The 18,651-nt window shown below is 39.7% G+C and overlaps 1 protein-coding gene across 1 annotated transcript in view; it reads right to left on the minus strand.

Annotated features, from left to right (window-relative positions):
• Window positions 1-4,003: 4,003 nt before the first annotated feature.
• LOC138949094 (uncharacterized) overlaps window positions 4,004-18,651 on the minus strand; it is a 27,993-nt gene continuing 13,345 nt past the window's right edge. Inside the window, exons 3-8 of the mRNA XM_070320832.1 lie at window positions 18,116-18,236; window positions 17,297-17,438; window positions 15,269-15,473; window positions 12,996-13,213; window positions 10,996-11,084; window positions 4,004-9,494 (exon numbers count right to left, since the gene is read on the minus strand). Of these exons, the coding sequence (XP_070176933.1) occupies window positions 9,176-9,494; window positions 10,996-11,084; window positions 12,996-13,213; window positions 15,269-15,473; window positions 17,297-17,438; window positions 18,116-18,236 (1,094 nt within the window). The 3' untranslated portion in view covers window positions 4,004-9,175. The remainder of the gene's footprint in view (window positions 9,495-10,995; window positions 11,085-12,995; window positions 13,214-15,268; window positions 15,474-17,296; window positions 17,439-18,115; window positions 18,237-18,651) is intronic.

Below are 18,651 nucleotides of genomic sequence, written 5' to 3' on the forward strand. Positions count from 1 at the left end.
TGAGAAAACAGCGTCAACATTTTTCAAAATGTTGTCGAATGTGTATAACATATTATGAAAATAATCATTTTATTGCAAGAAAGAGGTTGACAACGACAAAATGACATTACACAACGATTATAATATGGTGTTCAAATTACCTAATAAAGCTGAGAACCTAAAACACGTTTTTGAACCAAACTTCCGTCCCATCTCTGGCCTTAAATAGCAAAGGAACCAGAAGAATCTAAAGCTCATGCAACAAGTTGACCATTATTACATAAATAAACATATTATTTTCTTTCTAAACACTTCTTACCTTATTTTTTGGTGTGAAAACAAGTTTTCATTGAAATTCCAAACTTTGGGCATGTAATTCTAACCAAGCGGTTGCTTTAAAGGAGTGGCGATTCTGTGAAAACGCTTTGGTCAGACTTTCACAATTCTTTATACTTTTAGTCACAATTGATGTATAAACGTGTGACAGCACACTATTCCTTTATCAGTGTTTTGTAGGGACTTAAATAAAACTGAAAAAGAACGGAACATATAGATTTTCTTTTTTTCATTACATGCCACACACATTACGTCCTTTGCACAATGACGTCATGGCATTGACTTTATGTTTTGCGATAAGTCAACACTTCAAACATATGCCGTTAGTTTTGCTTCAGACTGTGTACACCAAAAATGCATTGTGAGCAGAAGTATGTGTCTTTTAGAAAGTAACCCCCTTTTTCTAAGTCGAGCATTTTTGCAGACAGTGACCCCCTTTGGAGACACATTCTGTTATGAAAGCTGCCATTAGAAGTTCTTTTGAGGCCTGTTTTGGATAGCGGAGGTACACTACTTCACAAAGCAGCTTAGCATATAGAGGATTCCCAAATGATAACAAGGAACTTAGTCGATAAATATCGACAGGGGGCCGACTAATGGTTTAAATGTGAAATGTGTGTATAATAATGGGTGTGGGTTTGAAATGAAGTTAGGTAGTAGTTAACATTTGTTTTGAATAATTATTGGTATTTTGACAATGTGGGTAGCATGGAAATGTAAGCATTTGAATGTAAGTCTTAGGTACCATTGTACCCAGGAAGAGAGATCAGAGATAGGAGTAGGTTGCAATAGCTTGTGTGGTCTTTGAGTTTTGTTTTTGGAAAGATAGTGTAAAAGATAAAGAAGACAATTACAGTAATGCAATATTTATTGTGAAAACCAACGATTGTACAAAGAACATGTAAAGCAACATTATGTCTATGATGATGTGAAGAAAATTAGTTATGATTTATACTATTATTATTTAGACTTGAGACTGACAGTTTTGTGACGAGCGTTGGCTAATGGTAACGAGTACATATGTGTGTAGTTGTGGTGTGTGTGTGTGTGTTTCCGCGTTGGTTTGGATTATGGGTGTAATTTGTAAAACAGATGTGACAGTAATAATGGAGTTCACATCAGTGAGGTTAGTTTGAAATGGAACACCCGCACGTTTTTGAAAAAAACAATATGAAATGTTGAACCATGAGATCTTTATTAAATAATAAACTGAACATCAGCAAAACATCAAAGCAATTATTAATAAGGTTTGAAAAGCTTCACTTACTATGTTAAATAGTGGATTGAAGGCTGAAAACGTCATTTACAAATTATATCTGAGATAGGGAGGGCGGGTGGGGGAAGTGCTGAAAGTGTGGATGAGAATAAAAATTTTACAAAAATGCTGAGTGACAACAGGGAGGTTAAAGGCTGCCCTTTTCGTAGCGTTCATTAATTAATTCCTATTGTTTACATGTGCCAATAATGTTATAAAACTGTACCTAAGGGGACATAATAACGATTGGCTGTAGCTTTCGAACACAGAAAAAATTATTTCAGTATTGCAAAGTGGTTTTGATAGTGTCGAATGTAAACAGAACAGTCTCAAAGTGAAAGTGGATGTTTTCCGGAAATTGCGAAGTTAACAAGAATACCGGCAGAAAAGTGCGCTTTCCTGCTTAGCACAATACGCTACCGCACTAATCTGGCGTGTCAATATTACTACGTTTTGGACGTGGAAGGTGAGCGATTTCCTTCCGCCCTCAGCTAATTCAAGAAATCACCCCCCTCCTAGGTACACGTGCACTCAAGTTAACCTCTGCTTTGACCTGTGTGCCAAGAGTCAGATGAGAGAGAGAGAAAGCGAGAGCGAGAGAGAGAGAAAGAGAAAGAGAGAGAGAGAGAGACACACACACACACACACACACACTCACACACACACACACACATAGACAGAGACAGACATAGACAGACAGAAGCGGAGAGACTCAGAGGGAGTCACAGACAAAGACATACATACAGAGAGAGAGAGAGAGAGAGAGAGAGAGAGAGAGAGAGAGAGAGAGAGAGAGAGAGAGAGAGAGAGAGAGAGAGAGAGAAAATGTAACTGATCTCGTGAGAACGGTTGAGGCCTTGCAAGGTTTTGACGGCAACAATAATTATTGTAGTTCTCTACGACTTTAGTCCTGTTTGATTTGTAATATGTTGGGAAGACATATTTATCAATTGATCAACAAAATACAACATAATACAAAACGACACAACATTGTTAAAATCATTATTGGCCAACGTTGAACGTTTACGAAGGCCTCAATCTTTCCGCGCCGTAGACCAGAATAATAGGTGCTTGATTTTGGTATTTTGATTTACATAACATTAAACCTTTCTTGGGGTTCATGGTCATGGCAACAGCCATATTAATATTATATGATGTATGATTTTATATTTCAGCATATGTGAATTACATGTCATCATACCAAACTGTCATACATTTTTATTCCTACATTATTCTGATTGATCACAACCAAACCTACTATCATTCGACACATCCAAATGCAAGCGCCTGTTTTTTATGACAACTTGCCATTGATCTCAAAATATATTTTTTAGATCAGTGCAACTTGCTTGGATCTCTAGTTTGGCCTGTAGGTAAAATGTACAATGTATTTTCTGATTTGTGCACAAAAGCTTTTCTTTTTCTTGTTTTTGTTTAACATAACAATGTTTAATGTCACTGTATGTTTGAAAGAGCATGGTCAAATTTGTAAAACAAATGTTAATTAGAAAATAAATAACATTTTGGTTCATGATTTTTCCTACACCTGTGCTGAAAATAAGACATAAAAATGTTGGTATATAAGTCACTCAAATGCAGAATAGTATGAATGGTTTGAGTTTGTTGCGGTTAACCCTGCACAGTTCGGCCTATGATGTTTTTGTTGAACAAGTTTACCGTCGCCCCTCCCATAGAGTGACGTATTTCACAACTTCCTGTGTTACACAAACTCAGTGATGACCAATTTTGCCTTCACCCCTCCCATAAGGTGACGGATTTCACAACTTTCAACTGATGAACAATGTTGCCAATGGGGGGCCAATTCACCTATTTGGTCCACTCAGATCACGGACTGGTGTTTTTCTCAGTAATCTTTACACGATTTTCTCATATAACCTATTTACGCATTCGGAAAATAGCAATCACTTGGAATCGTGGTCGTTACAACTTACTGGAGAATGCAGGAGATTGAATTCGTGCATTCACTCAGAGGTGTGTGTGTGTGTGTGTGTGTGTGTGTGTGTGTGTGTGTGTGTGTGTGTGTGTGTGTGTGTCTGTGTGTGTGTGTCTGTACAAAAACAGTAACATCACAGCTACTAAATCTGGTGTTGTTTTTTGGTCCCCTTTTTTTTAAACCATTATTTTACGAAGAGCAAGTGCGGAAATTGACAGAAGATACTCAAGTTTACAAATGCTAATTAAACACACACACACACACACACACACACACACACACACACACACACACACATACACACACACACATATACGTACACACACACACACACACACACACACACACACACACACACATACGTACACAAACATACATACATACCTACACAAACGCACACACAGGTGTGGCAAACATATTTAACCAGCCCCCCCCCCCCACCCCACCCCCCCAAAAAAAATTAGTTCCAACAAGAACAATACTTTTTGTATCATTTATTAAAAAAAAATGTGCAAGTCCGCATTTCCCACTGTACAATGATCGGACTATACACACGTGTAGTCTATAACAATGACAATTGTCCGAAATAATAGAAACACAAGTAACATATCAGATGTTAAAAAAGAATAATCATTTTGATCAAACGAAGTTCCTGCGATTTTTACCACCGCAAAAGCACCGATTGTAAGAAAAAGGCCTAGAAGCCAGAACAAGCTTGACAGTACAATCATGAACGTTTTTAACCATCATTTGGACGAATCTTCGTTTGCGGTGAGCCGCTAATCCACTTGGGGACAAATCATGTATGCCGCACCGAATATGCATACCATCGCTCATTGGTTAATAACAGGATATTCGATGATTATTTTCCCGTGGGTAGCTTCCCTTTGCTGCACAATTTTTACATATGTTTTAGACCAATGAGCGCTGGTATGCATATTCGGTGCGGCATACATGATTTGTCCCCAAGTGGATTAGCGGCTCGCAAACGAAGATTCGTCCAAATGATGGTTAAAAACAACCTGCAGCGGACGGAAGCTAAAACCTAAAGGCACATAATAGTTCAAACAATCATTCAACTGTATTTATTTGACCTTACACAGACTGTAGGAAGAGGCAAACCGTCTTGAACAATATTTTTTCCCCAGGAAGCGACTCCAAGAACACAGAAGACTCGAAGGTGAGTGACATACCTTGTAGTCTTTCTGTGATAGTAGTAGTCCAGTGGACGATACCTTCCGCCTGTGGTCAGAGAGAGAGAGAGAGAGAGAGCCTGAGAGCGATCGAGACAGACAGTGATCCAAGGCGCACAACTCAAGTAGGGGAAGGGCCCCTAATATGGACCAGTTTTTGTTTATTGCTGATAACTAGCTTGTTTTCTTGCGAAGAAGTTTCATTTTGTGGTTGGTAGTCCTTCTCTCTTAGTTGAACAGTTAGGCCTAATTAGAGTGAAATAGCTTTGATAGACCTTCAGCAAAAATTAAATACAGAAAAAATCACAAATGGTCCATATTAGGAGCCTGGGCGCCCAATATGGACCAGTGAAGCGGCCTTCACGAATCACTGTAAAAAGCCCCCTATACTTCAAAATAACATGATACAACTTAGTGTGCAAGTCAGACTAATTCAAATATGCTTTAGATTTAGCTGTTTCGGGTTGATGAGAGCATTATTTGAAGCACACCAGGAAACTGAAGAAGCTTATCAAAAACAGAGTGAAAATAAGTGAAATTATCAACTTCCACCAAAAAAAGACTATTTGTTATATTTTTTTGAAATCTCGAGGGCTAGTTATAGGTTATTTTCAGCAAGCTTCTTATAATGAATGAATTAAAATTGCCTTTACTTTTTATTTTCTTCGATTTGTTGAAGGTGGTCCATATTAGGGGACTCACACATACTTTGAGGTTTTGCTATTATTTTTTGTTTGCAGTAGAAACTCGGGGTACACACTGTTAAATTGTAACAAATACTGCCTTAGCTGTAATATATAGCCATTTTTGTGTTATGAAAGCTTTGGCTGTGGACAGAAACGAGTCCGTTTTAGGCGGCACATTTAGAGTGAACGCTGCCAAAAGTGAAAAAAAGCGAAAAAGCCTAACGGTTTTGAGGTTTGTGTTTCTGCAACTGTTTTGACATGTGCAACTCATCCAGAGAGGGTGAATAAAGCGAATGAAATTGTTTTGAGCGCTCTAGCGCCGTTAGTTTGTCAGAACAGGAGGTGGTCCATATTAGGAGCCGGTCCATATTAGGAGCCTTTCCCCTACACTGTCAGATACCGCGCTGAATCGCCGTTTTTGAGAGAGCGATCGATACAGACAGTGATTCAAGGCGCACAACTCTAGTTGGCTACACTGTCAGATACTGCGCTGAATTGCCGTTTTTTTGGTGCCGGTGCAGCAGCCGGGTCATCAAAAATGTCCCTTGATTCCACTGGAGTTAATTCGGTGAAATCCCAATCATTGAAATCGAAATTCAGATCAAAACTGTCGCTCGCAGCAGCCATTGTTGTTACAGTTTGAGTCAACGTTGTATTCTTCCGCAACAGGGTCCAATCGTCTAGGTTTCAAATGATGTCATGTTCTAAAAATAAATTCTACTTCTAGTATTGATTATTTTTTAGCCCGCTTTATTCAAACTTCGAATAATCCACGTGTGATTTGTGGGTGTAAAGTAGTTCGTTCTAATTTCTCATTTGTCTAAAAATAATCAACTAGATTTAATCCACTCCTCGGTTGCATTACAGGAGTTGTATAAAGCAATTTTACCTATGCAAATAGGAGAATCGGCTATTCCGCCAGACCATTTCAACACATAGAAAGAATAGTCTCGGAAACAGTAGTGAATCCACGATAGCTTACCAGGGGTACCGTGATGTCACAATAGTTGAATCCACAATAGCTTTGGGGTACCGTGATGTCACAATAAGTCAAGCCACGATAGCCCAAGGGTACTGTTTGTTCACATGGTCACACACCCATGACAATAAAATATGCTTCATAAAAATACGACAAATATTACTCATAAAGAGTTATCAACAATTTGATATTATATCCGTAATTTGATATTGTGCAATTTGATATTTTACAGTGCAAAAGATCAAGGTTCCTTTACATCCTTAAGTCTGTGTGTGTGCTCAACCACGACAGATTTCCATCAAAATACACGCAAAAAACACACCAAGTTGAATAGCACAGTTCAGGATCCAGGGTCAACCCAGCAAAGCTCAAATGTAATCGGACCATCTTGAGAACAAATAGATAACACCCAAATGAGCTGAGTCTCATTTCCGTTCATTATATCTCATTATCCCTTATTATCCAGGCATGGTCATGTCACACGCAGTATTTACTCATTACCATTGGTCGCATTATTCCGCGACAGGAAACTACCCATGATACAAACGATAAGTGCATCATGCTTATTTTACACATGACATTAATTTGTTACTATGGTACACGATGTCTCTCTCCACCAGGGAACAAGGGAGACAATCATATCATACATGAGTCAGACTAGAGGATAACCTTTCATGGTGGCCAACAATAACACGTCTTGAATAACTGGTTCATGGTTCCATTCTTGATGTCAGGCGATCGTTCTGGTATACGTTCTGTTTCGTACATCACTGACTTTCTTCCTCTAACTTATTCAGATAGCTTTGGTATCGACTATGATAACGTTTGTTTATTCCGATAACTCTGGAGAAAAACTCTGACTTGGTTATCAAGCTTTGTGGCAGTTAATTTTGGTTTTGAAGTGAAAAACGAATGGACCTTTTGCCCTATTTTGGAAAAACAAAAACAACAACAACAACAACATCAACAACACTAACAACAACAATAATAACAACTACAACAACAACAACAGAAACAACAACAACGACCTCTTTGGATTTGATGGCTTTTCTATCATAGGTCTTCCACGAGATTTGTTTCGGAAAACTGTGGAACCTGAGCACTTAAGTCCCTTTGCTTTGTTAATTTTCTCTTTGTTATTGATGTTTCTCGTGACTGATACTATTTTTCTGTCATCTAAAAATAAACTATTCTCATAGCTCATATTCTGTGATAACTGCACAGCGACAACAGTGAGATGTCTATTTTGTCTCTTTACACCGCAGGTAAGTACAAGGTTATTTTGATTTTCAACAACGCAGAAATATAATTATGTCAATGCTTCCCTTTTTGTGGCCTTTATTCATAAGTTCATAGCCTCACATTCAAGAAGAAGATGATGTTTTGATTACCATTTCAACCCAACAAAATCTGCCTGTAAGAATGCACATACAACATATCGCTTCCCTCATTTCTTGAGTTGGATACCATCACACCGCAACATTCAAGGAAATGAGGAAGCTGACAGGCTGGCGAAAGAAGGAGGGAAGCTACCACAAGAGAACCAACAAGTTACATTTGGTGGAGCAAAAACCATTGTAAAAGAGAAGCAACGGAAAAGGTTGCTGCAACAACACCCTCACTACAACCCTAGAGACAGTTACTATCAACTCTCCAGAAAAGACCAGGTCATCATTGTGCGCCTGAGAACCGGACACTGCAGACTCAGGCACCACATGTTCTCAAAATTCCACATTGGGGACACGCCTGTATGCCACTGTGGCATCGCAGACATGACAGTGGAACACCTCCTCCAACACTGTCCAATCCACCAGAAACTACGAGCAGAAACATGGCCTGCGGACACACCAGTTCAGGGGAAGATCTTCGGCACCCTGCGGAGTCTTCGCTGTACTGCAAACTTCATCAGAAGTTCCGGAGTCCCTGTCTGAGCGATCGAGAAGAAGAAGATTTCTTGTATCATTGCTTCGCCCATCTTGGATACATCACAGTCATATTCTTAGACAAGTCATAGCATCAGTGGTCAGTGATTTTTTTCTGTTGTGTCTCCTGTTCGTCTCCTTTAAAGGCTGCTAGGTCCAAGTTATTGTAAATGTTTTATTAGGTCCTGAATTACATTTCCCAATAATTTAACCATATTTTTTAATTTTTGATTTGGAACGTTAGCAGTCAATCAGTTTCTGATTTATGATTATGTCAACCGTTAAATCAACATTTCTTTACGAACAGCTATTGAGTTTTCAACTTAGCAATACAACCTCATATTTGTTGAATACATGGTCCACAACGCTTGCTCGAGTCAAACAATGTAAACTAACAGTTCCAATCCGGTATGATGTCGGCAGATTCAGGGATTAAAACCACAGTGCAACGCATAACATGCAATACTGTGATACCGTTATACCTGCTATGTGAGGCCCCTCCGAGGTGAGGACACCTCACCGTAACGGACATATTTTACTGAGCTTCTTCTATTGACTTGACAAACTATACCTATCACGAAAGTACGCCTGCAATGTACGGACACCCACGGATGTCCGTTCATATCTGTCGTCCCTTGATTTTTTTTATTGATTTGACAAACTATACTTGTCAAAAAGGACGCCTGCAATGTACAAGACACCAAACGACGTCATCCCTTTTTTTATTACTTTGACAAATTATACTTGTCCGGAAAGGTAGCCAACAATAAAGGGGAACCCTTTCTGTCGCCCCTTTTCAATATATCTGACAACCTAAACTTGTCAATAAAGGACACCTACAAGTTAGGGACACCTCTCATCATCACAGGGTCTAAGCCCGTCGGATAAATTGTCTGTAGCCGAAGAACATTAAGCTGAGAATGACCGCAGCAAAGAATTGACTCAGCCAGTGCAGGAAGCCAGGTCCGTGGGAAAGGTTGTCGCAGACCTCGGGATCGTCGATGACTCCATTGCGACAATTCTCGTGGATGATGGCGTTCACCTGGCCCGCCGAGGGCAGGGCAAAAAACATGACGAGCAGGGTGACGAGGCCTACCACTGCTGACGTCACCACGTCCTGCTGCATGGGGTCCAGTGACTGCCACGCTTGCCTTATGTGGTCCTGGGGTCCTGGAGCCTGTTTGGCGGCGCTGCAAACGACAAGTTTCAAGTTGTATTGACTGTCACGCTGTCACTGCCACGTTGTCATTATGAGCTCCAGGGCTGAGGTGTACGAACCGAAAGTGGGTGGAACCCAAACGGGAGAGAACAAACCGCGGGGTTTATGCTTAATTCGTTGAAATCACAACACATCTCAATTTCAACCAATCCAACACTGCGGCTGGCCCCCGTTTGGGTGGTAGCTGACATGTCTCGTGCCCCTCAGCACTGGAGCCTGTCTGGCGGCGCTACAAACTATAGGTTTCGTTTCTTAAGATTCAAGTGTTATTAACCCTTTAACCCATGTTCGTACATGGAAGATGACTGAAACAGCACAGATCCAAAAAAGAATCGTTGCCTCGCTTGTGTCTTCCGAGCCAGTGTCTGTACCATTTGTCAGATCATTTATTTTCAGTATTATAAGTGTTTCTCTGTCCACTTAAAAGACCGCTGAGTCAAAGATCAGTGAATCAGTAACGTTTTGTTGTTGTTGATAAATTAGGGCTTAAACGTTCCAATAAGATACCTTTGTTGTTTTTCAAACACAAAATGAAACTCATCACCTGATGTGTTAACGTACGTTGTTGTTGTATTTCTCAGAGGGTATTTAGTTCAATATAATGTGTGTTATGTAAGCTTAATTTTCTTTGTTTTATTTAGTGATACGTATGCTCTTTGTATATTTGAGTTTATGTTTTATCATGTAAAGCGTACGAGGACCCACGCTATAGAAAAGCTATGTATGATTATAATACGTAGTACAACCTATCTACACAGTCGACACCCTTTCTTCTTCACAATTAGATTTCAAATTTGTGACAGCTACATCTAAATTAGCAGTAGGGCCTACAATCTATCAGCCTTTCACATTAGAACTACATTTCAGGTGACGCAAAGGTTGCGTTTATTCATCTTCTGACCCAGTAATAAGGAGCTGGGAAGAAGGAATTTCGATGAAGGTAACAAACATAGTGTCAGTAGTTGGAGGGTTTTTCTCAACTCTCTTCATCCTCTGTTTTACATACAGATGAGCATCTGCAGTTTGATTTTCCCCTTGATTATTTCCCTTGGACTGGCCTGCGGATGCTTCTAATTTTCTTCGGGTATTGCGCGACAGATGTCCCATTGTCAGTGAACCTTTCGTTTGTTTTCCACCATTGTAATAAAAAGATGTGCAGTCGGCGGACAAAAGATAGGGTCAATCGGGTTACCCTACTCCGAAACATATTTTTGGACAAACTGCATATTGTCTTTCTAAAACGCTTTAGCTTGCTTTAGTTTCAACAAAGCAGACATGATGTACTTTATGTCTTCTTCATATTCTTCTTCTGTTCGGCTTTTGGACCCTTGGGACCCTCTAAAATACCTCTAAACATTGAAAGCAGGGGTCCCGGGAACCTCCAGGAGGGGTGTCCTTGGGAACCCCTGCAGTGCCCTGCCGACTGAGTTACCCCCCCTCCCCCCCCCCCCCACACACTACAGTATACTCACTTCTCTGCGTTCTCAGCCTCCTCCCGTGTTCCCTCAGAGCCAGGGAGCACCTCACCTTCCTTGGTCACCTTTCTGGCATTGTCACACACCTGGATAACATTGTATTGCAACAATGTCAGTATATGTACAGTCGAACCTGTGTATAACGACCACCCGAGGTCTTTACGGACAGGTGGTCGTTAGGGAAAGTTCAGTTAATTAGCAATTAAAAACTCGTCGCTTTTGGTTATCGCAACGGGCAGGTGGGCGTTATCAAGAGGTGGTCGGAAGGGGAATACAATCTTGTTTAAACTAAAACATGGGTATACAACAAAAAAACAAGTCGCGTAAGGCGAAATTACGACATTTAGTCAAGCTGTGGAACTCACAGAATGAAACTGAACGCACTGCATTTTTTCACAATGACCGTAGTACGCCGCTCGTGCAAAAGACAGTGAAATTAACGAGCCTGTTTAGCGTGGTAGTGGTTGCGCTGCGCTGCATAGCACGCTTTTCTGTACCTCTCTTCGTTTTAACTTTCTCAGCGTGCTTTTAATCCAAACATATCATATCTATATGTTTTTGGAATCAGGACCCGACAAGAAATAAGATGAAATTGTTTTTAAATCGATTTCGGAAATTTACTTTTTAATCATAATTTTTATATTTTTAATTTTCAGAGCTTGTTTTTAATCCGAATACTCTGAATCGCTCTACACACACACACACAGACACACAGACACATACACCACGACCCTCGTCTCGATTCCCCCCTCTATGTTAAAACAATTAGTCAAAACTTGACTAAATGTAAACAAGTCGCGTAAGGCGAAATTACAACATTTAGTCAAGCTGTCGAACTAACAGAATGAAACTGAACTCACTGCATTTTTACAGCAAGAGCGTATACTCGTAGCATCGTCAGTCCACCGCTCGATGCAAAGGCAGTGAAATTGACAAGAAGAGCGGGGTAGTAGTTGCGCTGAGAAGGATAGCACGCTTTTCTTTATCTCTATTCTTTTTAACTTTCTGAGCGTGTTTTTAATCCAAACATATCATATCTATATGTTTTTGGAATCAGGAACCGACAAGAAATAAGATGAAATTGTTTTTAAATCGATTTCGGAAATTAATCATAATTTTTATATTTTTAATTTTCAGAGCTTGTTTTTAATCCAAATATAACATATTTATATGTTTTTTGGAATCAGAAAATAATGAAGAATAACATGAACGTAATTTTGGATCATTTTATAAAAAAATAATTTTAATTACAATTTTCAGATTTTTAATGACCAAAGTCATTAATTAATTTTTAAGCCTCCAAGCTGAAATGCAATACCAAAGTCTGGCCTTTGTCGAAGATTGCTTGGCCAAAATTTCAATCAATTTTATTGAAAAATTAGGGTGTGACAGTGCCGCCTCAACTTTTACAAAAAGCCGGATATGACGTCATCAAAGACATTTTGATTTATCCAAAGAATGAAAAAAAACGTCCGGGGATTTCATACCCAGGAACTTTCATGTAAAATTTCATAAAGATCGGTCCAGTAGTTTACTCTGAATCGCTCTACACACACACACGCACGCACAGACAGACAGACACACACACACACACACACACACACACACACACACACACATACACCACGACCCTCGTCTCGATTCCCCCTCTATGTTAAAACATTTAGTCAAAACTTGACTAAATGTAAAAAGGCAAGAAGGATGATTAAAAAGGAAACGTAGAAAGATGACAACAGACGCAAGAAGGGTGAAACAGCTGGAGGCTAGAACATATTAGGGCAGAGGCAATACATTGAACGCTGAAAACAGAGCTCAGGGACCTGAAAGTATATAATATGTAAGACAGAAGAGCATAGATCGTTAAATGCAAGAAAGATACAATCAGAAGAAAGTAAATCAACAACAACAACAACAGCAACAACAACAACACCAACAAAAACAACAACAACAAAAACAACAGAAAAGAGAATCCACAATAACAATCTAGCACAACACACCTGTTGCAAGAAGCGCACAATGGGAAGGTCAAGGTCAGGTCTCAACCTCTCTATCCTTTCGCAATCAGGGTCAAGGTCGTCACAGTAGTTGCTGCAGATCAGGAGACGCGGGAGGATGAGACCGAGCTCCTTCATGAAGTTACCCTTCTTCTCCTTGAAGGTCACGCTATGCACGTCCACCTTGTCCATCTTGGTCAGCACGCCGAACAGCGGCACGGCTACACAAACACACACACACACACACACACACACACACACACACACACACACACACACATACAAACACCCAGACATACATACACACATACACACATACACACATGCACACACACACACACACACACACACACACACATGATAATGAATCTGACCCTATCTAGTAGACTAGACACAGCAAAGCAAATGGGTTGTTGAACCTGATGTGAGAGTGTTTCGTGAGAACCTGTCAGTTGTTAATATTCATGAGGTCAAGTGTGTGATTGGCTGCGATTGGCTGCATGAGATCATGTGCATAAGGTCACACCAGTCTCGGTTCAATCCCGTCCCGGTTGGCTGTTCTGTCTGGAGTTGCGTAGTCAGTTCGAATTTTATTTTGGTCGAAATAAACTGCATGGTAATAAACCCGTTGTCTCTAATATGCTGACTGTTAGCAAATGATAACAGTCACCATATTAGAAATGAACTAATAATAATGACTGACTGGAGGCAAAAGATATCAGACATGTCACTAAAAATATTATAATGACTGGCGGCCAATGATATCAGACATGTCTCTATATCAAAAATGTCTTTTAAATGATAGAATGACTGGAGGTATATGATATCAGACATGTCGCTATATCAAAAATGTCTTTTAAATGATATAATGACTGGAAGTATATATCAGACATGTCTCTATATCAAAAATGTCTTTTAAATAATAATATTGCTATTTCATATGTTACGTGGATTTCCATTGGTCAATTGGGCAAAACTGAGCTCAGTGCAAAAGTGATATCGACGACATTTCCGTCGATATCAGTTTTGATATCGACGACCTCTTTATTACTTTCCCACTTCAAAAACAAAAACACCTACATTTAAAAACAAACAAATGATATATGAAAATGTAATTATCCCAAAATTTAGTTGAGCAAGTGACTAAAGACTTTTGGAAAGAAAAGACATTTTGAAATACTGAAAAGTACAAGAAAAGAGTGAACAAAAAGAAATAATAATCAGAAGGAGCAATATGGAACAGCCAAAACTGAGACAAATACTGTTGTAATTTCTTTACAGTAAATACAAAATGTCCAGAGAATTAGCAATATATCTAACATTGACTGACTGTGTGACGATATCTTCTGCTATTGGTCTGTTTCGACAGTGATATCAAAATCGAGACCGGAGGTCGAGATTTTGATATCACTGTCGAAACAGACCAATAGCAGAAGATATCATCACACAGTCCGTCAATATTGGGTATAATGACTGGAGGTATATGATATCAGACATGTCTCTATATCAAAAATGTCTTTTAAATAATATAATGACTGGAGGTATATGATATCAGACATGTCTCTGTATTAAAAATGTCTTTTAAATGATATAATGACTGGATGATGATGATGGAACTTTATTTTTCAAGGATAGAGGTTTAAGGCGACGCCTTTTCTTACAACCGGTCCTTACTTGTCTACTTGTGTGGAGGTCTATATCAGACATGTCTCTATATCAAAATGTCTTTTAAATGATATAATGACTAGTGGTATATGATATCAGACATGTCTCTATATCTATGTCTTTTAAATGATAGAATGACTGGATGTGTATGATATCAGACATGTCTCTACATCAAAAATGTCTTTTAAATGATATAATGACTGGAGGCAAATGATATCAGACATGTCTCCATATCAACAATGTCTTTTAAATGATATAATGACTGGAGGCAAATGATATCAGACATGTCTCTACATCAACAATGTCTTTTAAATGATATAATGACTGGAGGCAAATGATATCAGACATGTCTCCATATCAACAATGTCTTTTAAATGATATAATGACTGGAGGCAAATGATATCAGACATGTCTCCATTTCAACAATGTCTTTTAAATGATATAATGACTGGAGGCAAATGATATCAGACATCTCTCCATATCAACAATGTCTTTTAAATGATATAACGACTAGAGGTATATGATATCAGACATGTCTCTATATCAACAATGTCTTTTAAATGATATAATGACTGGAGGCAAATGATATCAGACTGGTCTCCAACACCAACCTCTCCTCTCCGTCCGGTGGTAGGCTGGCTGGGCGGCGCGATACACGCAGCTCATCAGACGGGTGGGCAAGTTGTCGGCAGCCGACGCCACGAAAATGATTCGATCCACCCGCATTTCTGTGTAGCTCTGGCTGTACTTCTTGCGGATCTCCTCCTGCGTACACTTCTTACACTCCTCGTACGCCTGCATGATCGGTTCGTCTTCCTGGAGTGGACAATAAGTTTGGTTTTTCTGTTTGTTTTTGATTTGCCAAGCACATCCTTGTGGGGCGTTTAATCATAATACTAATAATACTAATAAGGATAATGATGCATAGTATTTATTAAGCATGTGTATCCAGGGTTAAAGCCTGCTGAAAGCGCTGTACAATAATTGGGGGAGAAAAACAATAACATAACATAATTTACAGTGCAATCACACACATATCAATGAATAACACATTGCACTATAATGCATTATCACAAACACACGCACACATACAAGATACATATATATGTGTACACTATTATAAGGTACATCATATAAGAAATAAACATCAACATTTCAAGAAGAATTATGTGCTTTAAACAATATTTTATTCAAATAAATCATAATACATTAGTAATAGGAATTAAAAACAAGTCGCGTAAGGCGAAAATACAACATTTAGTCAAGTAGCTGTCGAACTCACAGAATGAAACTGAACACAATGCAATTTTTCAGCAAGACCGTATGTACTCGTAGCATCGTCAGTCCACCGATCATGCTCATGGCAAAGGCAGTGAAATTGACAAGAAGAGCGGTTTAGTAGTTGCGCTGAGAAGGATAGCACGCTTTTCTGTACCTCTCTTCGTTTTAACTTTCTGAGCGTGTTTTTAATCCAAACATATCATATCTATATGTTTTTTGGAATCAGGAACCGACAAGGAATAAGATGAAAGTGTTTTTAAATTGATTTCGAAAATTTAATTTTGATAATAATTTTTATATTTTTAATTTTCAGAGCTTGTTTTTAATCCAAATATAACATATTTATATGTTTTTGGAATCAGAAAATGATGGAGAATAAGATAAACGTAAATTTGGATCGTTTTATATATTTTTTGTTTTTTTTACAATTTTCAGATTTTTAATGACCAAAGTCATTAATTAATTTTTAAGCCACCACGCTGAAATGCAATACCGAAGTCCGGGCTTCGTCGAAGACTACTTGACCAAAATTTCAACCAATTTGGTTGAAAAATGAGAGCGTGACATATTCACGAAAAGCCGGATATGACGTCATCAAAGACATTTATCCAAAAAAAGAAAAAAAACGTTCGGGGATATCAATCCCAGGAACTCTCATGTAAAATTTCATAAAGATCGGTCCAGTAGTTTGGTCTGAATCGCTCTACACGCACGCACGCACGCACACACACACACACACACACACACATACACCACGACCCTCGTTTCGATTCCCCCTCTATGTTAAAACATTTAGTCAAAACTTGACTAAATGTAAAAAGTAGGGATACGAACTCAAGCAAAAGTTTATATTACGTGACCCGAACATATTTCACATTACAAGGATAGTATGCTTCAGCAATGCTTAGAACTGCACTGCTGTGACCCCTGCACTGCTGTGACCCCTGCACTGCTGTGACCCCTGCACTGCTGTGACCCCTGCACTGCTGTGACCCCTGCACTGCGCCTTTAAGACCCCTGCACTGCTGTGACCCCTGCACTGCTGTGACCCCTGCACTGCGCCTTTAAGACCCCTGCACTGCTGTGACCCCTGCACTGCTGTGACCCCTGCACTGCGCCTTTAAGACCCCTGCACTGCGCCTTTAAGACCCCTGCACTGCGCCTTTAAGACCCCTGCACTGCTGTGACCCCTGCACTGCTGTGACCCCTGCACTGCTGTGACCCCTGCACTGCTGTGACCCCTGCACTGCTGTGACCCCTGCACTGCGCCTTTAAGACCCATGCTCTGCGCCTTTAAGACATGATCGTCTAAGATCTTCAAAGATTGTTTGAGGTCTTAAAAGGGGGTTTCACTGTACCTGGAGGTGCCCGTAAAAGAGCAGCCTGAGGAGCTCCTCAGTTTTGTCGTCCACGTCGTCCCCCAGACCCGCCACGTCGATCAGGGTTGGCAGCAGGACACTCTTGTAACGGTCCCTGTCTTCGTTACAGCACTTCGGGTGGCTGTAGTATAAACATTTTACAGTTAGGATGGTCGTACAGAAATGATGACACTGGGAATACTTCGTAAAACATCATAGTGATAACGATCAAGAAGCAGCTGTCTTCGTTACAGCATTTTACGTGTCTGTCGTACAGAAATGACGACAGTGGCATTCCGTCACACAACATCACAAGGATATCAAGCAAGAAGCTGGACACTACAAAACTGGTTAAATGACATAGGGTAACGACGTTTGAGAGGATTAAAAGATAAATTTTATTAAACACAAAAAATGGAAAAGTTAATAGTTGACTCCATTGCCAAAACGATTAGTTTTTCTTTTCCAGAACGTTGAATCAATCACAGCGAACTTAAGTGTTAGTCGTACACAACTACTACTACTACTACTACTACTACTACTACTACTACTAATAATAATAATAATAACACAACAACAACAACAACAACAACAACAACAACAACAACAACAACAACAACAACAACAACAACAACAACAACAACAACAACAACAACAACAACAACAACAACAACAACGGAGCCCTGTTGTATTTGTATCAAGCGCGCCTTGCAAGCCAAAGGTATCTTGTAATATAATCTAACAAGCCAGGCATATCACCTCAACTCCACAGACTCAGTACCCCATTCACACGCAGGGCAATATATTTCGTATATTCACCGCTGGTTAACAATGGTGATGGGTCCGGCGTCCAAGCGATAGCCAGTGTTGGCATACTCGTGCCACTTGTCTTCAGACACTGCTGCTGCCACGCTGTCGATGAACGACGACTTGCCAGCCCCTGAAACACATTGAGTAATCACCATCAGCAGCAGCATTAGCAGCAGCATCAACCGCAACGTCATCATTATCGTGCATCATTATCGTGTATCATTATCATCATCTCATCATCATCATCATCATCATCGTCGTCGTCGTCGTCATCAGCAGCATCATCAAAAGCACCATCATCAACGGCATCATCATCATCATTATCACTTTCATCATCATCATCATCATCGTCTTCATCATCATCATCATCATCATCATCATCATCATCATCATCATCATCATCATCATCATCATCATCATATTTGCTGCAATGCTGGCACAGAGTTAGAAAAGGGAACGTTGTCAAACCAACGTCACCCTAGGGACAACGATGCACTGAGTGTCCTGCAGTCCTTCCGCCATAGATGTGTATTGACTATACATAT

The sequence above is a fragment of the Littorina saxatilis genome, linkage group LG15 (assembly GCF_037325665.1).
Source record: "Littorina saxatilis isolate snail1 linkage group LG15, US_GU_Lsax_2.0, whole genome shotgun sequence".
In the NCBI taxonomy this organism is placed as follows: domain Eukaryota; kingdom Metazoa; phylum Mollusca; class Gastropoda; order Littorinimorpha; family Littorinidae; genus Littorina; species Littorina saxatilis.